The 24,986-nt window shown below is 40.2% G+C and overlaps 1 protein-coding gene across 7 annotated transcripts in view; it reads left to right on the forward strand.

The window, feature by feature from the left end:
* Nucleotides 1–24,986, forward strand: part of NEK11 (NIMA related kinase 11) — a 283,992-nt gene that overhangs the window by 215,108 nt on the left and 43,898 nt on the right. For all 7 annotated transcript variants that reach the window (XM_072651314.1, XM_072651315.1, XM_072651313.1 and 4 more), the window contains one exon: nucleotides 4,402–4,498. In XM_072651314.1, the coding sequence (XP_072507415.1) occupies nucleotides 4,402–4,498 (97 nt within the window). The remainder of the gene's footprint in view (nucleotides 1–4,401; nucleotides 4,499–24,986) is intronic.

The following is a 24,986-nucleotide window of genomic DNA, read 5'->3' on the forward strand; positions in this document are numbered from 1 at the left end:
AATGTTCCTAGGAGTTTCTCTTTTTGGATCTCTTTCATGCGGTGATCTGTGGATTCCTTGAATATTTATTTTGCCCTCTGGTTCTAGAATCTCAGGACAGTTTTCCTTGATAATTTCATGAAAGATGATGTCTAGGCTCTTTTTTGATCCTGGCTTTCAGGTAGTCCCATAATTTTTAAATTGTTTCTCCTGGATCTATTTTCCAGGTCAGTTGTTTTTCCAATGAGATATTTCACATTATCTTCCATTTTTTCATTCTTTTGGTTTTGTTTTGTGATTTCTTAGTTTCTCATAAAGTCATTAGCCTCCATCTGTTCCATTCTAATTTTGAAAGAACTATTTTCTTCAGTGAGCTTTTGAACCTCCTTTTCCATTTGGCTAATTCTGCTTTTGAAAGCATTCTTCTCCTCATTGGCTTTTTGAACCTCTTTTGCCAATTGAGTTAGCCTATTTTTCAAGGTGTTATTTTCTTCAGCATTTTTTTGGGTCTCCTTTAGCAGGGTGCTGACCTGCTGTTCATACTTTACCTGCATGTCTCTTATTTCTCTTCCCAGCTTTTCCTCTACCTCTCTAACTTGATTTTCAAAATTCTTTTTGCGCTCTTCCATGGCCTGAGCCCATTGGGTGGACTGGGACACAGAAGCCTTGATTTCTATGTCTTTGCCTGATGGTAAGCATTGTTCTTCCTCATCAGAAAGGAAGGGAGGAAATGCCTGTTCACCAAGAAAGTAACCTTCTATAGTCTTATTTCTTTTCCCTTTTCTGGGCATTTTCCCAGCCAGTGACTTGAATTCTGAGTGTCCTGTCCACACCCCACTCGCCTCCAGATCCTCCCAGCCAATGCTTGGGAGATTCAAATGCTGCTTCCCAGCCTTAGGGCTTTGGGTGGGGGCACAGCTGCTATTCAGTGTGAGATCAAGTTCAGCTGCTCAGGTGTGGGCAGGGCCGCCTCACGGGCTCAATTCCCTCAGGGGGTTTATGCAGAGACCTTCAACAATTGATCTAGGCTCCTGCCTGCTTGGGGAGCCTGGGTCTGCTCCCGCCTCCACTGCTGCCTCCCAAGGGGGCCTGAGTTATGGGGGCACCCCACACCCCTCTCGACCCCCCAAAGAGACCCTCTCACCAACTCCCATCACCTGTGGGTGGAGGGACCCGCGCGGCCACTGGAAATTCCGTCCCCGAAGCCTGCTCAGATCTGCTCCTCTCCACGCCGCGCCACGGCAGGGCTGGGCTCTGCTCCATGTCCGCAGCGTGATGGACCTTTTGCGAGAGGTTTGCAGGGCTCTCTGGAACAGAAATCTCGTCCGCTCCACTGTTCTGTGGCTTCTGCTGCTCCAGAATTCACCGGGGGTTCTTTTTTACAGATATTCTATGGGTTGTGGGTTCAGAGCTAGCGTATGTGCATCTGTCTACTCCACCATCTTGGCTCCGCCCTGCCAAAGTTGAATTTTAAAAGGGCAGTGTGAGTCAGTGTATTTTTCCCTAAACTGAATTCTTCCTCCCCTGTTTGCATGTTACGTTTGTGTAAAGAAAGCATTTCTATCTCTTGGTAAAGTGTGAATTCCAAAGTCATCCTACATGTGTGAGGCACACACACACACACACACACACACACACACACACACACACACACACACACACACACACACACACACACACACATATACACCCCTTCTCTGAAGGTAAACTTGGATGGCCCAAAGATACTCAGTTGACTTGGGTTTTACGAGCCCCTTCCTTACCCTCTCCTCCCCTCCCCTCCCCCTTGCCTTCCCTTCCTCATCTGTCCTGTCCTCTCCCAAAACTTTAAACCTACTGCACTCTGAAGCTAGGACACCAATGGGCCCCTGCCTAAGGGCTCCTCTGGATCCTCTTAGCTTTAGAGTGATTATCAACAGTAACTGCTGCTGTTTCCCTCCCAGCCTGATGTCTTTCTTTTTCTTGGCCTCATCAAAGGGGCCATGCCCTGGCTACTTCTTAAACAGGCCTATTCAATGAATGGGCATTGTCTCACCCTAAGTGAGTGCCTGCAAAGACGTTGGCCTAAAGGGCCGAAGGTCTCCCAGTGCATCCTGGGTCATCTCCAGTCATTCTGATGAATATCTGGTCACTGGATTCAGATGGCTCAGGAGGAGAAGTGAGGCTGGTGACCGGCACAGCCCTCCCTCACTCAAAACAAAGTCAAGTGCAAGTCATGTCATCATTTCTCTGATGGCTTGGTCTTCTACAGCAATGAAGGACAAACACAATAATCTCACCTCTGACTTTTAATCCTGCTCTCACCTTCCCTGTACAGTTGTGGTCTGGGCTATTCTGTGTTTTAATAAGGAGGTGGACAAAGGGTGGATCACTCTTCTTTCACAAGGATCTTGAAAGCTACACCAAAACTCTAATTGCCAATCTCCTGTTCTTTTCTAATGTGTATGACCCTGGTTCTCTTGTGCTTTGAAATCTGTTTGGCTTCCTAGAAGAGTTTGGGGGTGGAGCGGAGGAAAGAGAGATAGGGGTCCTATTTTTTCTCTTCCAGAGACAGCTGGCGATATAAACTCAGGGTTTATGCAAATAAAGGTCAAAGTAATTTCCTTGAGAGGGTGGTGACATTTCAGTCTGGTAGCTGCTTTCAGAAAGGCTCCCAAAATTGCCAGGAGAGGTACCTAAGGAATGGACTGAAGGTAAATTTAACCTCAGGCATCATTGCTGACCAATCACAACAATTCTTTTTTATGTCTTCATCTGACCTGGTCACATGCCCTATCCCTTCCCCATTTCTTTACAACACTTTACAGTGAAAAAAGCTTTGGATTTGGTGTTGGAAGCCTCAGTTTTCCTCATCTGCTAAAGGGGGTAATAGAAATAACTCCCATTTACATACAGGAAGTATGGATCATAGATTTAGAAGGGACCTTAGAGGTTCTCTAAACCAACTCCCTCATTGTACAGAAAACTGAGGCTTAAAACGTTAAATGATTTGCCCGAAGTTCACCACTTACGTCTCCAAACTCCAAATCCTATCTTCTTTTACCTGTATCACATTGCAGATGACACAGCTCTTAATGAATGAATTAGCAAGTATAGATTTTTGTGGTTGTTCAATCGTGTCTGACTCTGTGACCCCATATAGGATTTTCTTTGCAAAGATACTGGAGTAGTTTGCCATTTTCTTCTCCAGCTTATTTTATAGATGAGGAAACTGAGGCAAACAGAGTGAAGTGACTTGTCCAGGGTCACACAGCTAGTGAGTGTCTGAGTCTAGATTTGAATTCAGGTCTTCCTGACTTCAAGCCCAGAGTTCTATATCCACTGAGCCACCAAACTGTCAAGTATAACTGAAGTATCTTCTATGTTATGTGTTAGGGACTTGGAATATACTTACAAATAACAAACAATGTGACTGGAACCAAAAAACAGCAGATTATCCTGCCTTTTTTAGTAGGAAAGTTAGGATTGATTTGATCTGATGACTATTCTGAGGCCTCTTTGGGTAATTGGTATGGATAAGAACATACAATTTAGAACTGGAAGGAACTATTAGCCTCACTCTACAGACAAGAAAACTGATTTATGGAAACGTGAAGTGATGTCCCCAGGAGGTAGCATACATAAAAGGCTGAACTGGAATCTACTTTGAAGACTTCTGATAATAAATGATCCAGGCAGGATTTCATCTCTGAGAGAATCCTCATCAACCTTAGTGAAACAGTGTCAGATCCAGCCTTTTGACTTCTGTGAAAGGAAGGGAAAAGGCCTTTATGTGGGCCATCACAAGAAGAAACCTCTGGGCCTTATCCCACCTTCTTAGGGTACTTAAGTTAAGGGGGGATTATTTAGTAAGTCAGACACTGGTCCTTTTGAGACACCACACTGCTTTCCATGACAAGACTCCAACCCTCTGTAGCCCATTTAGATCCCTTGCTGACATCTGCCACTCAGTGCTGTTGAACTCCCCCAGCTGTCAACATTCCTTTTCTTGGCAAAAACACCAATTTCCCCAAGCCCCAATAAAGGAGGCAAACCAGAAGCTAATTTTATGGGGAAGAGAGATACAGTCACTCAAATAAACTTAATCAGAAAGATAACAATGCACTTCTCCAAAAGCATTTCTTTTTCTGTTCACTTTTCATTTCTCCTTTCTTTTCTGATTGTGAACATTTCCCCCTTTGAATCACGTGGTTTTGTCTGAGCAATCCTTGAAAGAACCCATCGGTCCTGGAGTTGCTTGTGCATATTAAAACTGTAAATCTTCCTATCCTCTGGAAGAAATCTTCTCCATGCATTTAATAATCAAGTTCATCTTTAATTAATGAATGAATTAATTGCTGCAAAGGTGAATTCTCTTGTGTTTTCTGATTGCCCTTGGATGTTGCCTTGAGATTGAAGATGGGTCTGTGCATTGATTTCCAGGTACCAGGAGTGTCACCAGATCGGCTCTCATCTTGTCCCAGGGACCAAGCCCTCTTAACTGCATTGTGTCTGAAACAGAGATGAAACTCACAAGAGAGTAAGTAGTGTCACGTTGGGAAGTTTGGGAGATAGCCTAAGTTACAACAAATATCAGACAATCTTGTGATGTTATTCCAACAAATGCATTTCTGATAGAGATGATTTGCCCAAGGACACATAGCTACATTTGCCTAATTGGAAGTTGAATTGGTTTAGTAAAAAATATTTTGTTAATAAAATTTTAAGAAGTCCTACACCTTCCATGTCTGAATCTCTTTTTGGAGTCACTGGAGATCAGAGATACCCAATGCCTACCCCTGATCATTCCTGTCCGACTCCACAGATTTGTGTCTGAGATTTTCTACTTCCTGTTGGCTATGAGACTTGTCTCAAACACAACCACACCTATGCATATCTCCCACCATTCTTCCACTCTGTCCCTTTCTTCAGCAATCAAGCTCCTAACCTCCCATCCTATGAACCAGGTGCAGGCCTGGGAGTCAGTTAGAAGGTAACCATTACCTGTCTCCCTTCCCCCAGATCACTTTGTGGCTGTAGTAGGTCACTGTTGTTGTGTAGGCTCTGAATTCTGGGTCAGTGACCAAGAAAGAAGAGCCCCTCCCCTTTCCTTTTCGGGAGGGGGCAAGAATAGAATGAGTCCTAAGGGGTGAGCAGACTCGAATGGGGTGTGTTCTACATCTCAGATCTCGTTATGTTGTTTCCCCCCAGAACTTTTGCTTTTCCCAGGCCTCTTTATTTCTGTTGAGAACTCCATCCTCCTTCCAGTCATTCAGTGTCATCTTCAGCTCTTCTTTCTCACTTACCGCATGTGTCCTATCAGCTACCAAGTAATGTTGTTTCTACTTCGATAGTATCTTTCATGTGTGTCTTCCTCCTCTCTCTACTCACACATCCACATCCCTAGTTCAGGCCCTCTTTTCAGCCTCCTAATTAATCTCCCTGCCTCAAGGCTCTCCACACTTAATGCCATCCTCCATCCTTGTCAAGGTGATTTTCCTAAAACACAAGCCTAATTGTCATTTCTCAGCTCAATAAATTCCTGTTGACTCTGGTATCAAATATTATTTCAACTGGATGTCATCCTTTTTTAATTCTATTATTGTATTTTATAATGTGCATAATAATGCAGTAGTGCTTGTATATAACTTAGAAGTAAGAAAATAAATACATATTGGGAAGCGTGCTCAAAATTTCTTTTGCTGCTAAGATTGTTTGGTCAAAATAGTTTAGAGGCCACTGATCCAGAGAAAAGTTTGAAAGCACAACAAGACAGAAGTTATTTTCTTGTCTTTAAAATTAATCTATTTATTTTTGGTTTTCAACATTTACTTCCATAAGTTTTCAATTTTCTTCCCTTCCCTTCCCTCCCCCCTCCCTAAGACGACATGCTATCTGATATAGGCTCTACATATACATACCTATTAAACATATTTTTACATTATTCATGTTGTTTAGAAGAATTTGAACAAATGGGAGGAACCATGAGAAAGAAAAACGAAACAAAACAGAGCAAAAAAAAGAAAATAGTCTGCTTTGCTCTGCCTTCAGACTCCATAGTTCTTTCTTTGGAGGTGGATGGCTTTTTCCATCATGAATCCTTTGGATTGTTTTAGGTCCTTGCATTGCTGAGAAGGGCTAAGTCTATCAAAGTCACTCAGTGCACACTGTGGCTGTTACTGTGTACAATGGTCTCTTGGTTCTGCTCACCTCACTCAGCATCAGTTCTTGTAAGTCTTTAGAGGCTTTTCTGAAGTCTGCCTGTTCATCATTTCTTATAGCACAATTGTATTCTATTACATTCGTATACTTGTTCAGCCATTTTCCAATTGATGGACATCCCCTCAATTTCTAGTTCTTGGCCATGACAAAAGAGCTGCTATGAATGTTATTGTACACGTGAGACTTTTCCCATTTTTATGATCTCCAAAAGTTATTTTCTAATCCAATCACTGATTAATGTAATTAGACGCTTTGTATAATCAGATCCTTTATGACTTAATGCTGGTGCAGGGGAAAGAGCTTGACATTTAGAATCCAAAAAGTGTGACATCAGATCCTAGCACTTTTACTTGACATCTGTGTGGCCATGGAAAAACCCCAAGCTTCCTGGGCCTCAGTTTCCTCATCTGTAAAATGAAGAGGTCAGACGGAGGAAACTTTGATATCCCTTCTAACTCTCAGTTGAAGAGCTTATGAGACCAGCAATACCAATTCCAAATATTTCAAAGCATAGAAATTCAGAGTGATTCCAATAATCTTTTCTAGCAACAACAATGTTTGTTAGTTGGAGATCTTTGTTAAAACAAAATAAAGATTTGTCAGTCTTCTGATTTATAAATCTCAGGAAGGGAGTAGGAAATGCTTCACTTTTTGGTTGGTTTCTTGAATCACCATCAGATATTTGTTTTACTAAGTTTTTATTACTTTGGCCATACGTAATGTCATACATTACGTATGGCCAAATGTCATACATAAGTACAGTTAAAATCCACCTGCCAATATAAATTATCACAATATTTTGTTTGTCAGTTAGCATTTATTTGCTAATGGTCTATTACTTCTTCCCTAGCCATTTGCCAACTTTGCTAGTTGGTTTTTAGTATGAATTAGCAAGATTTGGGGCATACTTGTATTAGGGGAGTTGTGAAATATAAAAGCAGAAGACTTACCATCCTGTATTTTCCTCCTATTGCAGAATCTGCCTATTCTTGTTAAGATGACTCATATATGACAATGGAAATTTTAATTTAATTATTACACTGGATGGAATTTAATAGGGATAAATGCAAAATTTTACACTTGAGGTAAAAAAATCAGCCTCATAGGTACAGAAGGTGGTTAGCAATTTGTCTGAAAAAACCAGAGGGTGTTAGTGGACTACAGACTCAGTCAGGCAAAGGAGACTGGATAGGTACATGATGGGCATGAGCAGACCACATGTTACCAAGAAAGAATTATTCCAGAGAAACAGGATAAAGAGTATCATTAGAAACAAATACGACTGAAAAGGTAGTAGGCTAGTCTTATAGTGTGAGAGAGGACTTTTCACTGCCTGACTTATTGATTGATAAACAGCTTTTATGGGATGACACAGATAAGATTATGAAAGACAACAAGCCACAGATGGGTTGTGATCTGTCCTATTGCAGGAAGTCACTGTATTGATAAGATTACACATTCATTAAAAGTATCAGAGAAGAAATTGTGTGTTCCTTTTCAATAGGATAACTGAAGGAAACACAGTATTGTGATATTAAATCTTAAGGACTAAACTTTCCAACAAAATGAAAAAAATTTTACAAAATAGATTAAAAGCCAGAATATACTGCTTATCATTCAGATTAAGAATATATATGTATATATGTGTGTGTGTATGTGAACATATGTATGTATATATATACATACGTATATATGTATATATATATATACATACATATATACATGCAAGTAATCATTCTTCAACTTTTTCCTTGATGGCTTTGAGAATTTTTTTGTCTTTTTTTTCCATTTTCTAATTGGGTAAATCTGAATTGGAAACCATAAGGAAGGATCATTGACAGCAGTATAGAGTAGCTAAGTGAAGAACGGCTCTCCTAGCTCTTGGATTTCATAATTCAGTAACATGGATTCCAGGAGCAACTAGATGGTGCAGTGGATAGAGCACCAGTGCAGGAGTCAGGACGACCTGAGTTCAAATCTCACCTCAGACACTTGACACTCACTAGCTATGTGACCTTGGGCAAGTCACTTAACCCCAATTGCCTCATCCTGAGCCATCTCCAGTCATCCTGATAAATATCTGGTCAACTGGATTCAGATGGCTCTGGAGGAGAAGTGAGGCTGGTGACCTGCACAACCCTCCCTCACTCAAAACAAAGTCAAGTGCAAGTAATGTCATCATTTCTCTGATGGCATGGTCTTCTTCATCAATAAAGGATGAACACACACACACACACACACACACACACATACACACACACACACACACACACACACACACACACACACACACACCATGGATTCCAAGTGTGTGTTTCTTAGTATTTTCTTGAAAGCTATACTTTAGCTGGCATAAATTTAAATCCAGCAAACAACACCTTCAAGTGTGACAATACAGAGCAGAGATAATGCAGTCTTTTCTTTTACAGAGTTTTGGTAAAAGAAGCCAAACTTGTGTTCTCAATGGTCAGTTCATGGTATAAATGCTAGTTTTTATTGCTCTTATTATTACACTTCCATGTCCATAGTTGGGGTGCACCGCCAGAGACTTTCATTCCATTTACAATTGTTACCACTATTTTGCTTTTCTTTTTTTTTTTTTGCTTTCAAGTGTTTTTATTTTTTTCTCTTTTTTTAAAAAATTTATTTATTTAACTTTTAACATTCATTTTCACAAAATTTTGGGTTCCAAATTTTCTCCCCATTTGTCCTCTCCCTCCACCCCAAAACACCAAGCATTCTAATTGCCCCTATCACCAACCTGCCCTCTCTTCTATCATCCCTCCCTTCCCTTGTCCCCATCTTCTCTTTTGTCCTGTAGGGGCAGATAACTTTCTATACCCCTTTACCTGTATTTCTTATTTCCTAGTAGCAAGAACAGAACTCGACAGTTGTTCCTAAAACTTTGAGTTCCAACTTCTCTTCATCCCTCCCTCCCCAACCCTTCCCTTTGGAAGGCAAGCAATTCAATACAGGCCATATCTATGTAGTTTTGCAAATGACTTCCATAATAGTTGTGTTGTGTAAGACCAACTATATCTCCCTCCATCCTATCCTGTCCCCCATTGCTTCTGTTCTCTCTTTGGATCCTGTCCCTCCCCAAGAGTGTTGACTTCTAATTGCTCCCTCCTCCCATTGCCCTCCCTTCCATCATCCCCCCCACCCTGCTTATCCCCTTCTCCCCCACTTTCCTGTATTGTAAGATTGGTTTTCATACCAAAATGAGTGTGCATTTTATTCCTTCCTTTAGTGGAATGTGATAAGAATAAAATTCATGTTTTTCTCTCACCTCCCTTCTTTTTCCCTCCACTAAAAAGTCTTTTGCTTGCCTCTTTTATGAGAGATAATTTGCCCCATTCCATTTCTCCCTTTCTCCTTCCAATATATTTCTCTCTTACTGCTTAATTTCATTTTTTTTAAGATATGATCCCATCCTATTCAATTCACTCTGTGATCTGTGTGTGTGTGTGTGTGTATGTGTAACCCCACCCACTACCCAGATACTGAAGAGTTTCAAGAGTTACAAATATTGTTTTTCCATGTAGGAATGTAAACAGTTCAACTTGAGTAAGTCCCTTATGACTTCTTTTTGTTGTTCACCTTTTGATGCTTCTCTTCCTTCTTGTGTTTGAAAGTCAAATTTTCTTTTCAGCTCTGGACTTTTCATCAAGAATGCTTGAAAGTCCTCGATTTCATTGAATGACCATTTTTTCCCCTGAAGTATTATACTCAGTTTTGCTGGGTAGGTGGTTCTTGGTTTTAGTCCTAGTTCCTTTGACTTCTGGAATATCATATTCCACACCCTTTGATCCCTTAATGTAGAAGCTGCTAAATCTTGTGTTATCCTGATTGTATTTCCACAATACTTGAATTGTTTCTTTCTAGCTGCTTGCAATATTTTCTCCTTGACCAGGGAACTCTGGAATTTGGCCACAATGTTCCTAGGAGTTTCTCTTTTTGGATCTCTTTCATGCGGTGATCAGTGGATTCCTTGAATACTTATTTTGCCCTCTGGTTCTAGAATATCAGAGCAGTTTTCCTTGATAATTTCATGAAAGATGATGTCTAGGCTCTTTTTTTGATCATGGCTTTCAGGTAGGCCCATAATTTTTAAATTGTCTCTCCTGGATCTGTTTTCCAGGTCAGTTGTTTTTCCAATGAGATATTTCACATTATCTTCCATTTTTTCATTCTTTTGGTTTTGTTTTGTGATTTCTTGGTTTCTCATAAAGTCATTAGCCTCCATCTGTTCCATTCTAATTTTGAAAGAACTATTTTCTTCAGTGAGCTTTTGAACCTCCTTTTCCATTTGGCTAATTCTGCTTTTTAAAACATTCTTCTCCTCATTGGCTTTTTGAACCTCTTTTGCCAATTGAGTTAGCTTATTTTTCAAGGTGTTATTTTCTTCAACATTTTTTTGGGTCTCCTTTAGCAAGGTGTTGAACTGCTTTTCATGCTTTTCTTGCATCTCTCTCATTTCTCTTCCCAATTTTTCCTCCACCTCTCTAACTTGATTTTCAAAATCCTTTTTGAGCTCTTCCATGGCCTGAGCCCTTTGAATATTTATTTTGGATGTTTGGGATACAGAAGCCTTGATTTCTATGTCTTTCCCTGATGGTAAGCATTGTTCTTCCTCATCAGAAAGGAAGGGAGGAGATATCTGTTCACCAAGAAAGTAACCTTCTATGGTCTTATTTTTTTTCCCTTTTCTGGGCATTTTCCCAGCCAGTTACTTGACTTCTGAGTGTCCTCTCCACACCCATCTTGCCTCCAGATCCACCCAGCTAGGTCTTGGGGTCTGAGATTCAAATGCTGCTCCCCAGTCTCAGGGCTTTTTGGTGAGGGCGGGGCTGCTATTCAGTGTGAGATTAAGTTCAGGTGCTCAGGGCAGGGCAGGGCCACCTCGCAGGTCTCAGTTCCTTCAGGGGGTTTATGCAGAGACCTTCAACAATGGATCTGAGCTCCTGCCTGCTTTGGGAGCCCCTGTCTGCTGCTGCCTTTGCTGCTGCCTCCTGAGGGGACTTGAGTTATGGGGACACCCCGCTCCCCTTTAGCCAAGCTGAAAGGACCCTCTCCCTGACCTTTGGTGTCTGTGGGTGAAGGGACCTGCGGCTGCTGGACATTCTGTCCCTGAAGCCTGCTGGGCTGTGCTCCAGGTCAGGTGCGTGATGGACCTTTCTGGTCAGTTTTTCAGGTCTCTCTGAAATAGAAATTTCCTCTATTCTGTTGTTCTGTGGCTTCTGCTGCTCCTGAATTTGTTGGGAGTTCTTCTTTACAGGTATTTTATGGGCTGTGGGTTCGGAGCTAGCCTATGTGTATCTTTCTACTCTGCCATCTTCCCACTATTTTTCAAATCATTGTTTCTGGCTTATAATTATATCACCCCAAATGAATCCACTTACACCCCTTAAGATGCAAAGCACCTGGAGAATTTCTCTCTGAGTTGGGATAGAAGCTGGAAATTACTCTTCTCACCTTTGGTCCTGATTGTGTTCATTTAGACTGTGATTAGCTGCTCTACAAGAAATGAATCAAAATGCTTGATTAATCCCATTTTCTCAAGGAGGTCACCCTAAGACTGTTCTCCCTCCCTCCCCCTTTCACTTATAGCTCTCCCGCTTTCAGACACAAGAGCACAGATGATGATGAAGACAGAATTAATGCACTTTAGGATTCATCATCTCTAGTGGAAGCAGGATGAAAACTAAACTCTTGGTATTTAAAAACAACAACAGTTTATTGGAGCTCTGGTTTAGGAGTCTCCAGTCTGAATAGAATATATTTATAGATCTCCAAAGTGGCCCCTCTAGAACCCTCTATGTCATACTCTTGTCTCCTCATTTCCTAAATTCCTATTCTCTCCCAATGGGGAGAGTAATGCAGCATTTTTTCTCCCCTGTTAAGATATGTGATTGTCAGCAAACCACCTCCTCACCCTATTCCTGATGAATGATATTAAAAGTGCAGGGAAATAACAAAGAGCTTTCTCATAAAATTGAGGACCCCTGCTCTCCAGTATCCCTTCTACAAAGTTAAATCCTTAACCTCAGTGCCTCTGTTGACATTGTATGTAGGGGAACCCAGAGGAATGATGAAACCATAGAAAATCACTGAATCTTGTGCAGAAGAATCCTACTACTGTTGAATCATATGGAAATATCATCAAGCTAGAAAATGTAAGGAGAAAGGAGAGTGGATACTATTGTTAGTTGGATGCAAGACTGGTCATAGCCTTGTTGCCTTAGGGCAGAATTGGTCTGGCAGAATAAGACGGAGGAACACAACTGAGAATCTTTTCTCCCATAAGTGCTTTATTTACTGATATGCTGAAAAAGCATCTGGAAAGAAATTGCGGAATCTCTAGGAATCTTGAGCGATGTGACTGCTATTCATGATACCTATGCTGGCGTGTAGGGGATTAATTCATCAGAAGGACAAGTCTAATTCAAACCCAGCCTAAAGGTGATTTATCTGATTTATTTGGAGCTAAGCACAAAATAGCTGATTTAGCAAGAGACTAAATGTGAATGATAATCCAGGACATACATTCCCGGGTAGTTTCTGGCAAATCCTGAACGGAATAGTTTAATGGGACATAAGATAACAAGTCTTGGCTACAGTTTCTCTATGTCTGAAGAGAACATTAAATGAAAGTATGTGAGAATAGAAAGATATTTCAAGTGAGCCTTTCAGATGACCATGTGTTGCTTGACCTGACCAGTGTTGATCTAGCTAAGTGGGAAATTATTAGCTGGTGATCAAGGCTATAACCAGCAAAATTTGACAGTGAGAGTAAACTTCACAAAATACGCCTGGTACAGGTAACATGACACAATTATAGATCAGTCTCTTAAAACAGATTAATAGGTAGAGTACAGAGACCTGGAAACTTTGACTCCTCTATGCAGAGACCCTGGGACTTTGTGAGAGGTTGCTGCTGAGGAGATTTCAGGTTTGGGTTGGAGAAGCAGAGCAGAACTGGGTCAGGTTATGGAGGAGCTCATGTAGGGGGCGCTGCCTTGGGAAGTGAGGGAGAGAAAGGAACCTTCTAGAGGCAGGTTATTTTAACAAAAAAAAAATCACACACACATAGTTTTAAGTTGTTATTTTTAGCTGCTCAAGGAGTGTACTGGTTTCTGTGTTTCAGTGCTCTTGGGCAAAGTCCTATTCACCCCTCCCTCAGTTATTTTGTGACTGATGCAGGAAAACTTACTCTGCAGCTGTCCTTGTATCTGTTCTGCCTGGCAACCAAACAACCAGTAGTTCATATCTAACTGGTGCTCAGTGGTGAGATAAGCCCCCCCCCCCCCATGTGGTACCTGCCAGACTCACTGGACACTGATTGTGATCAAATTTGTTTTAATCTATACAGAAGAGAAAAGCCCATTTAAGAGACTTAAATAAAATTAGAATTTGAAAGTCTAGTTCATAAATTTGTATTCTATGCAAAATTTGTTTCTTTTTTAGCAGCACTAAGCATAAGAGGTCATTTGAAAAGATGAGACTGAGTTATTGATGAGGTTGCCAAGGGGATTCTCTCTTGATTGGGGAAAAACATAGTGATGGGGAAACATGATGCCCAGAGACAACACGTCTCTGCAATTTTTCCCTTTTTTTCCGCTGTTGACGATGAAGAAAATAAGATGTAGAGACTGTGAACAAAGATTTTAGAAAGCCAAATATAGCTTCTGCTCAGAAGAAACTTTCTCCTGATAATAAGGAAGTAAATAGTAAGTTGTTTTTTATGTCAGAATAACTAGGATGGAACAGAGCTAAAAATAAGAATATCTCAAAATTAAATAAACTCCCCACCCCTTCTATGAGGTAATGCAAGTATTCTCATTTTAACGGAAGAGGAAACTAATCTCAGAGATATTATCTTTTATTCAAGGTCACAGCTGATTTCCTCATTTTAATGAGAGATACACCCTAGAGTAAGGTTAAAAGAAATACCCTTAAGTACAAATTGAGTACTTTCTTCTATTAAGCTTTCATTAGGTTGTCACCTGACAGCTGAAGTTTAACAGAAAAACGTATTCAATGTACTGCTACTTAGGACCAGAGATTTAGCATGGAAAGAGACTTTGGAGATTGTCTATTCCAACCCTTTCATTTTACCAGTGAAGAAACTAAATACCAGAGAACTGAAGTAGGAGTCAGAATTTGAACTCAGGTCCTCTGACTAAGCACAGGCAGCATTCTTCCCAATGCACCATCTTGAGTCCTATTCCAACTCTACTTCTCATGTTCATGTCTTCTCATATCTTCTCCCTTCCTTTATTTCTCTCTCTCTCTCTCTCTCTCTCTCTCTCTCTCTCTCTCTCTCTCTCTCTCTCTCTCCCTCTCCCTCCCTCCCTTCCCTCCCTCTCTTTCCCTCCTTCCTCCTCTCGCCCTCCCAGTCTCCCCCCATCCTCACCCTCTCCCTTTCTCCCCCCTTCTCTCTCATTTTTGCTTAGGTTCAGAAAGCTTTGTGAGAGGCACTTTGCAAAAGTGAGTGGCATATAGGAAACAATATTGGAGTTACAAGATTCTGACCGTGGTCGTGTCCTTAAGTGGTTTACAGTGTCATTGGAGGAATGAAATCATCACACCTTTAAAAGGATGACAGCTCTACTGGGTAGAATAGGATAAATACCAGATAAGTATGATGAATGATACCGTGTTAAAATGGAGGAGGAAAAGAGCTCACCTTCATCCAAGGAGAACAGATCCACCTGACTCCCAAAAGGAAGCCTTTTCAGCCATGAGAATCTTGCATGGTCCTGTAGGACAACAGGGTGAGGCAGTAGATAGAGTTCTAGACCTAGAGTCAGGAAGTTCTAAATTCCAATCCTGCTTCAGACACCTGTTAACTCTGTGACTCTGGGCAAGTGTCTTAACCACTGTCTGCCTCAGTTTCCTCATCTGTAAAATGAGGATAATAGTAGCACCTACCTCTCCCCTGGAGCTGTGATGAGGATAAAATGAGATAATATTTGTAAAGCACTTTGCAAAGCTTAACATGCTATAGAAATGCTGGATATTTGGCTCTCTCCCGACCAAGGTGTTATTACTTTGTACCACACTGTGAGACAGGGTCACCTGGTATAGAAGCTCAAGCAATTTTTGGATGGCTGTAATTTCAGGAATGATGATGGCTCTTGACATTAGACCAGGCCTGATGTTATGAGTAAGGACATCTTGGAATGAAATTTTTAGGCAGGTAAGGGCAGTGGTTTGGTAGAGTCCTGGATTTGGAGACAGAGATGTAGCCTCTATTCCTGCCACTTGTAGGACCTTGGATAAGTTGCTTGACTTCCCTAGACCCTCTATGAAACAAGGGGTTGTATAATGATAACATTAAAGGTCTGTTGCAGCTCTAAACCTGTAAGTCTTTGAAGCGACTAATGCATGGTTTATCATATCTAGCTGGATTTATCAATTAATATTTATTAAGCAGACCCTGTGAAGAATGCTAGGTATATAAAAAGAGGCAAAGGACTACCCCTGCCTTCAAAGAGATTTCGGAGGCTTTCGAGGTTCCCTGTAGCATTGAAGATACCTCCTATCTATGAGTCCATTAGTCTGATCAGAAACTTTCTTTGACTAATTACAAGAGCTGTAATATGGTAGAAATAACACTACAAACAATTTTATATTTGCATCCATTGCCTGGATTTATTAAAAAATACCTTTTTGTTAATTACAAATGATCATTTTGTTATTACAAAAGAAATGGATGGAGGCGTGCCAGGGCTTCCATTAATGACCTTGTCCACCTCACCAGTTCAACACTGGCAACTTGGACGTAGCTCTGATGTCTCTATCTATATTTTCTATGGGCTTTGGAAAACAATCATTGTGTTTATTCTCTCTTACCAACGTTTTCAATCCTAGTTAAGTGTATAAATGAAGTATCTTGTATTGTTTTCAGTAAAGCTACACACAGCTTTTACTACCTCTCTTTGGGGACTAATCAGCATTATTTTGAAACAATTCATCATGTTTATGATACATTTGTAATAAATTACCACAGTTGTTTTCTAAGCTGTTTCCAAATACCTGAAATCTGCTCAGTCCCAAGAATTACAGGCGCTGCTGGGTACCACAGGCTGAACAGGAAATCTCTGTGTTTATTGCCTTATTAGTTGACCTTTTTGTCTAATGAGTTTTCAGTTTGTCACTTTAGAAACAGCGGGGAGCCTGATCTCTTTATTCCCATATATAGAGTAGAATTGAGGTATCTCAGCTAGTTCTGTCCTACTGATCTTGTCCTCCAAGCCCTCTGTGGGAAAACTTTGATTATGTGGCATGTGAGTATTGAAAAAAACCCTAAGAAATATGGGTCTCTTCATGGTGTTGATCTCTCTCAGCCTCTGTTTTTTACGCACTCTAGTTTTTGAGCTACTTCCCCATTCATTGATTCCCACAGATGCTCAACATCTTAGATGCCATTCTGGGAATCCAGGTACCTAGGCAGGCAACCTTGCCACTGAGGATCTCAGAGCCTTACTCTTCCCACTTGTTGCTGGTATGGGTTCCTGTTAATGATAATATTTAACATTCATATGGTGCTTATTATGTTCCAGTGCTTTAAAATCATTATCTCATTTAATTCTCACAAGAACTTTAGTTGGGAGATGTCTCTGTTCCAAGCAGATAGCCCTGAGAACTTTCCAGGAAGTCATGAGGAAAGCCAACTCATTGTCAAGGTCATTTGGTGATGAATTCATGGAGAAATAAAATGTATTTTCCTGAACAGGCTTAATATCACTCCCTAAATCCTTGTTGAACTGCTCTTATCTTGCCATCATCTTGAGTATCTGCATCCAATCTTTGGTCATTGGCATATTCCATCTTTCTCTAACAATCAGTTGCTTGGGTGGCTTGAATATCCTATTCTCTACCTTTGTTGCATCAAAAAAACATGTGCACCCTTGGTCAGTCAGGTCAGGGCTTGGGAAGGAATGGAAGGCATTGAGAATTTCACAAAGGGCCGTGGAGCCTGGGCTTTCACATTGTCTCACAAGGGGGAAAATGTGTAGTTTGCAGTTTGTTGGTGCGGTCAGGAACCATTCTCTGATGCTAGAATGTTGCCTTATCCCACATATATAAATATATATAATTTAATATATAATAATATATTAAAAGGACTTAGATTTAAGAGAAGCAGATGAGAGAAAACAGCCTACTCATCCTAAGGCTGTTGCCATGTGTTCATTAAAGCCACATAGACTCAAGGATTCTCTGTCTTTCTTGCAGTGCTCAAAATTTCCCCAAGACAGCCTAGTGCATCATTAAAGAGCCTATAGGAGTCTCTTACTTATGCAACCCACTTCCCCAAAATTTGTAAGCCATTCTCCCAGTCAGATAAAGACTCATTTGGGGTAATAAGATTTTTTTCTCCTTTTTCTACCCTTCCTATTTTAATAAGAACAACAATAATGATAGTTAGCATTTATGTGGTACTTCAAGATTCCCAAACACTTTAAAAATGTTTTATCTCATTTGATCCTCATAACCCTATGAGGTATATACTATCCCCATTTTACAGATGAGGAAACTGAGGCTAAAAGAGTTTAAATGGCTTGCTTGGGACACACAGCTAGTAAATAATGTGAAGCATGATAAGAAATCAAGTCGTCCTGACTCCAGTTCCAACAGTATTCACTGTAGCTATCTTCATTTTATAGTAATACATTTTATTTTATTTTTATATTATTACATGTTATATAGAATATTATAATTTTATAATATATAATGTATTTATATGTGATATACAAATATATGATATATAAATATATTTATATTGTGTAAATATATAATATCAATATTATAATATATAATTTTATTATAATGCAATTATTGCCTACCAGTCCCAACAGAGTTCTGGAACTGTGAATCAGCAGAAAGAGAACTTTTCTAGTCATGCCCTAGCATTTATTGAGTGCTTGCTGTTTGCAGAGGATAGCTGTTAGTGCCATGAGGAGTCACAGTACAAATAGAAGTTATAGTTTCTGTCCTTGAGGGACTTAAGCTCTGATTTCAGAGTTGGAAGGACCACGGAGGCTGCCCACTCCAACCTGTAGCTGAACACGAATCTCCTCTTAAACACCCCCAATAAGGGATCATTCAGCCTCTACCTGAAAACCATTAGTGATGGAGAACTCATTATTTGTTGAGTCAGGTCTTTCCATTGCTGGACAGCTCCAATTGTTATGAAATTTTTCCTCATTTTATTTTATTTTGAGGCAATCAGGGTTAAGTGACTTGCCCAGGGTCACACAGCTACTAAGTGTCTGAGGCTGCATTTGAACTCAGTTCCTCCTGACGTCAGGGCCAGTGCTCCACTATGTCACCTAGCTGTTCCTTCTTCATATATTTCTAAAATTTGCCTCTATAACTCCTACCTATTTCTCCTAGTTCTGCTGTCTGAGTTCAATGTGGATGAAAGTAATATTTATCATGAGTTTTTATTCAAAATGTGTGAATATTAAAGCTACTCCCACATACATAAAGAAGGGAAAAATGCAGATTCTTATTCTCATGATCTCTGAACCAAATTAACAATGAAACCCTTGATTGATTTAATGAATAAATTTCTCTGTGAGGTCTGTTAATTAACTATGTTTTGGTTTTCTGTGTTTATGAGCAATACTTAATCACGGATTATCAAAGCACGATTTGTACTCCATGTTTCCTATGAAGAGCTAGAAATGGAAGCGGACCCAGTGTGGGGGTACACCACAGTGGTAGCCAGGGTGACGTGGAGGGCAGCAGAGTGCCCAGTTCTCTTTTATGTCCTGGTACCATAAGAAGATAGTGTATGTTGGAACTTATCACAGATTCTAAAATTCCATCTACTAAGAATTCTTTAGCATAGATGGTGCTAGCCACTAAAGCAGGAAAACCTAGAGTGTACGTAAAACAGACCAAAGACTTAGATACATAGATTGTGTGGTCCATCAGTTAGTCAACTAGTATTTTTTAAGTGCCTACTATGTGTCAGGCCAAGCAGTAGAGAGAAAGAACGAACAGCAAAAAGCTGTCAAGAAATTCACAGTGTAAAATGGCCAGGGGTGGGGACTGACATGCCGATGACTGTTCAAACAGCATATGTACAGGATGAGTTGGAGATAAGCAACAGGGGGATGGTACTAAGATTAAGGAGGACAAAACGTCTTGAAGAAAGTGGGATTTTAGCTAAGCCTTGAAGGAAGCCAGCAGGCAGAGAGGAAGCCACAGAGCATTCCAGGCATGGGGGCCATTCAGTGAAGATGCCTGGAGTCAGGAGATGGAGTGTCCTGTGTGAAGGACAGCTGGGAGGCTATTGTCACTGGATCCCAGAGTAGGTGGGCAGGTGTAAGGTGTAAGAATATTATGAAGGTAGGAAGGAACTACATAATGGAGGGTTCTAAAAGTCAAGAGGATTTTTTTATTTGATCCTGGAGGCAATAGGTTGCTACTAGAATTGATTGAATGAGGGGAAGGGATGGTTTGGTCAGATTTGAGCATGAGGAAGATTTATTTGACAGCTGCGGGGAGAATGCAGTGGAGCAGTCAGATATATGCACCATTATTACATCAAAACCATATTGCTGGGGCAGCTAGGTGACTCAGTGAATAGAGCACCCACCCTGGAGTCAGGAAGACCTGAGTTTAAATGTGGCCCCAGAGACACTTAATAGCTGTGGGACCCTGGGAAAGTCATATAACTCTGCCTCAAAAAAGCATCAACAAACCATACTGCCCAACTAACAAATGGACAATAAAATTAATGGTAATGAAAAATGAATGTATGGAATGGAATATAGAAAATGAAAATATATCAAAAATCCTTAATGCCTTAATAAGGTGATTGAGACAAAGATCAAATGAGGTGATATACACAAAGTGTTTAAAAACCTGCAAGTGTTATTTTAATGTAAATGTATATATAAATGCATATTTATATATATAATGTAAATAAAAATTATGATTTTCCTAACAAAACTAAAAACAGATCTCAGCTGTTATAGGTAAAGATGCTGTACTTTTTGTCAGCAATATCTCAGCTTTAAGTACAAAATCATGTATTGCAAATCAATGTAGGGCAATCAGAAGAAACAACTTAATTCCTCAACTCAGATTAGATAAAATAAGGGCAGAAATTGACGGGTTACTTAAAGCAGAGGAACTTGAAAATCATTAAAAATCTCCACTTAACCCAAGCTCCAACTGCTCTCCAATAATGAAATGCTGGAAAAAATAACTCTGGCATCTTCAATGATTTTAAGGAGAATGGAATCTTGAAAATTCCCTTCTGAGTTTGATGGCATGAATCCAACTAACACACTAGGGATGCCAAAACAAAATAACTTAAAAATAAAAATAAAAAATACAATCTGCTGCAACTGTTGTGAACAAATGTATTCTTCCACAATATTTGTTGACGAGTAATAAACACATTTCAGCACGTGGCCATAATAACCTATGCTGCTGCTATTGCCATGGTAAAGACAACTGGAGGAAAAGTAAAGCCATCTATGAATACTTCTAAGGACAATCATCAAACACCACCATGGCAAAAGTAGTGTGAGTAAACACCTGAGATCTGTGGAAAGACAAATGGAAAATTACATCCATGTTTAGGCAGTCTTTGCCTTAGGAAATTAATACCCTGATTAAAGGTAATAAAAAAGATTCCATGCAGAATGGAATCAGGAAACAAAAGTGTATTCAGAGTTCTTGACAAAGTGAAAGCTCACAGGCTTAGGTGATCCACAAAGTCATATCAGCATAAAGAGCAAAATAAACCATTCACCATCAATCAAAAACTGTACCATCAAGGCTTGAAAAATGATTAGAGTAGAGAGAAACATCAAACAAAGATGATGTGGGAAATTTCTGGTCATCTACATGGTGGGAAGAAGCTCAATCTGCCTGCCTAATGTTAATAGGATGAATGACAGAATGGTTATGTCAAGGAAGGGGAAACCTCTGCAAAGCTCAGCAGCTCTACAAATGAGACTCAGAGTTAAATGTCTCATGAATTACCAGCCTTCTCTGATGCTAACCAGATCCCATCTTTTTTAATAGAAAGTAGCATATGTTTTTACTAAAATCTGAGCACATCAGTGACCCCTCTACGATATAGGTCCGTGTGCTCTACATAAAGCATTCATAACTGGTACCGAAAAAATGTATTCAAAACATCGCCCTCCTGATGTCATTGGTTCTTTGAGAACAGACAAATCACAACATACAGAATACTTTGTTTTGGCTGAAAAGTATACCAACGAGACTCAGGGGTTACAAGGGCGATCGTTAGCTTGGTGATGAGGGAATACATCAAAAAAACAAAAAACAAAACAAGAAAAACTCAGAAGTTTCACAATATTGGCACCTACTTTATTATCATAAATCCTTTGACTCAGTCCTGCACTCATGACTTCTTCATGTGCCGAAAATATATGAAATGGATCCAAAGGTAGTGAAAATGCTAGAACATTTGAAAGTTTCATGAAAACTGCTCCCCATTTAAAACACATCACCAACACATCAAGAATAATTTTTGTAAAATATGTTATCTTTCAGACGTGTCCTTGAAGCCCACTGTGATTTGGCCTCGCCTTAAATCCATTATTATCATTCCTCAATAGAGCTGAGTATGCCTTTTAGGTCAAAAAGGGAGTTTTGATGGATACAAAGCATTGTATCACTTCTGAATTAAGATACATTAACTGATGTTGTTTGGTCATTTTTTTCAGTCGTGTCTGACACTTTTTAACCCATTTGGGATTTTCTTGGCAAAGATACTGGAGTAGTCTGCCATTTTCTTCTCCAGCTCAGTTTATAGATGAGGAAACTGAGGCAAGGGTCACACAGCTAAGAAATGTCTGAGGCCAGATTTGAACTCAGGATATGAATCTTCCTATCTCCAGGCCCATGCTCTGTGCACTACATCAACCCCTAGCTGCCCTCTATGTATTGCATTCAATTACCCAATTATCATAGGGGCCTTTCCCAGAGTCATTTCCATATGACCTTCGTTGAACTAAAATGAGAAGTAAATCATAACAAAAATAATGACATTTTATGCAGTGATAAGGTTCACAAAATATTTTACCTAGTTTATCTCATCTGTTCTTTACAACAAGCTTGTGAGGTGTGTATCATTATTGTTATCGCTGTTTTATAGATGAGAAAACTGAGGCTAAGTAAGGGTAAGTGACTTCCTCAGGGTCACACTATGATACACAGGCAGCTAGGTGGCATAGTGAATAGGGTGTGGGCCAGGAAGACCTGAGTTCAAATCCAGCCTGAAACACTTAACTAGCTGTGTGACCTTGGGCAAGTTACATAACTTCTGTTTGTCTGTTTTCTCAACTATAAAATGGGCATAATAGCACTTACTTCTCAGCAATATTGTGAGGATCAAATGAGATGATATTTGTGAAGTGCTTAGCACGGTGCCTGGCATATAGTAAACATTGTATAAATGCTACTGCAACTGCTACTACTACTACCACCACCACCGCCACTACTACTACTGCTACTACTACTAGTGCTACTGCTGCTACTGCTACTACTGCAACTGCTACTACTACTACCTCCATCACCACTACTACTACTACTGCTACTGCTGCTACTACTGCTACTACTGCTACTGCTGCTACTGCTACCACCACCACCACTCCTACTACTACTACTGTTGCTGCTACTACTACTACTATCACTGTTATTGTTACTATTACTAAAGATGACTTAGAAATAAATTTGGGTTTAGAGCACAGCTTTGGAGATAGAAATTTTTCCATAGAATTCCTCATAGATCATTCAGTGGATTCTTCACTTATTAGTTACTCAATCAGTAGTAGTACAGAACTGGGTTACCAGAAAAAAACTGCCACTAGATAGTCTAGATTATAATATTTGCAAGTGGGCTATGGGAAGTTGTGTTTAAGAAATTTTATTTTTACGATGGACTTGCCCTGCTGACACATAGTGGGTTTCATGGGTGTCTCTGACCTCCTGGCCCCAGCCTCAGAGCTGTCTCCAAGAATGCCCATATGTCAAGTGGCTATAGCTGACAGAATTGTTAGGGTGGTTCCAGCAGCTCCTGTAATCAATTAGGTGCCTCTCTGCCTTGTGGACTTTGGAAACAGAAGAATGGCAGGAAAGAAGAAAATGATTTTAGTATTGTCATGCTTGGTTGAGCTGTTTCCTCTTTCCATCAGAGAAATTCAGCCAGAGGGCATCTGTCAAAAGAGCAGCAGGACTCCTGCATGAGTGGCTCAGCTGTTGCCTTTGAGAGAGTTTGCTTTCATTATCCCATGTTCCTGAAAACTGCCTTTCCAACCTAAATGTGAGAAGAAGCCTCCAAGACTCTAAAATTCACACCTTTTGATTTCTAGTCCTGCTTGTCAGAGACCAGTAATATCTCTTCACTCCTCCCAAGCCTTCAGAGAAAAGGGTGCTCCTAGTGTGTTTATGTGGCACTAGATGGTAAACACAGGAAAAATGCAGAAATTGGCTAATAAGAAAATGGGGCATTTCAAATAGTTTGTTTGTAATCAAGCTATCATCTTTTAAAAATTCAATTTTATTTTACTTTCAGTTCCCAAATCTCTCCCTCCCTCTGCAAAATAAATCCCCACATTAGCCAAGTTCAAAAAAGAAGGGAGGGAGGAAGAGGGAGAGGGAGAGGGAGAGGGAGAGGGAGAGGGAGAGGGAGAGAGAGAGAGAGAGAGAGAGAGAGAGAGAGAGAGAGAGAGAGAGAGAGAGAGAGAGAGAGAATATCCTTTAATCTGTACCCCGAGTACATCAGTTCTCTCTCTGGGGGTAGAAAGCATTTTTCATCACGAGTCCTTGGAGCTGTGGGTGGTCATTGTGTTAATCAGAGTTACTAAGACTCTCAAATTTGTTTACCTTTAAAATATTGCTGTTGTGTAAATAGTTTCTTGGTTCTGCTCACTTTATGCTGCATCCGTTCATACAGTGCTTCTCAGGTTTTTCTAAAACCATCCCATCTTCATCCATACCCTATGGGGACAATAGAGCTCCCCTAGCTCTTAGATTTCATAATTCAGTAACATGGATTCCAGGGGCAGCTAGGTGGTGCAGTGGATAGAGCCCCAGTGCAGGAGTCAGGAGGGCCTGAGTTCAAATCTCACCTCAGACACTTGACACTCACTAGCTGTGTAACCTTGGGCAAGTCACTTAACCCCAATTGCCTCACCCTGGGTCATCTCCAGTCATCCTGATGAATATCTGGTCACTGGATTCAGACAGCTCTGGAGGAGAAGTGAGGCTGGTGACCTGCACAGCCCTCCCTCACTTAAAACAAAGTCAAGTACAAGTCATGTCATTATTTCTCAGATGGCATGATCTTCTTCAGCAACGAAGGATGAACACACACACACAACACAATAGCATTCCATCATGTTCATATACCCTAACTTGTTCAGCTACTCCTTAATTAATGGAGATTCCCTTAGTCTCCAGTTCTTTGCCACTACAAAAAGAGCTCCTATAAATATTTTTGTACATATGCATATATATAATATACACACATACACACACATATACATGCATATACTTTTCCTCTTTAATCTCTCTGCAGTATAGATTTCTTAGCAGTATTCCTGGGTTAAAGGGTATGCCCAGTTTAATGACTCTTTGGCCATAGTCCCAAATGGTTTTCCAGGTTGGTTGTGTACCTGTTTCCACATGGCCACTCCAGTATCTGTCATTTTCCTTTTTTATCAGTTTACTCAATCTAATAGAAATGAAGAGGGGCCTCATAGTTGTATTAATTTAGTGATTTAGAATATTTTTTATCTGAC

Source organism: Notamacropus eugenii, chromosome 3 (genome assembly GCF_028372415.1).
Source record: "Notamacropus eugenii isolate mMacEug1 chromosome 3, mMacEug1.pri_v2, whole genome shotgun sequence".
Lineage (NCBI taxonomy): Eukaryota > Metazoa > Chordata > Mammalia > Diprotodontia > Macropodidae > Notamacropus > Notamacropus eugenii.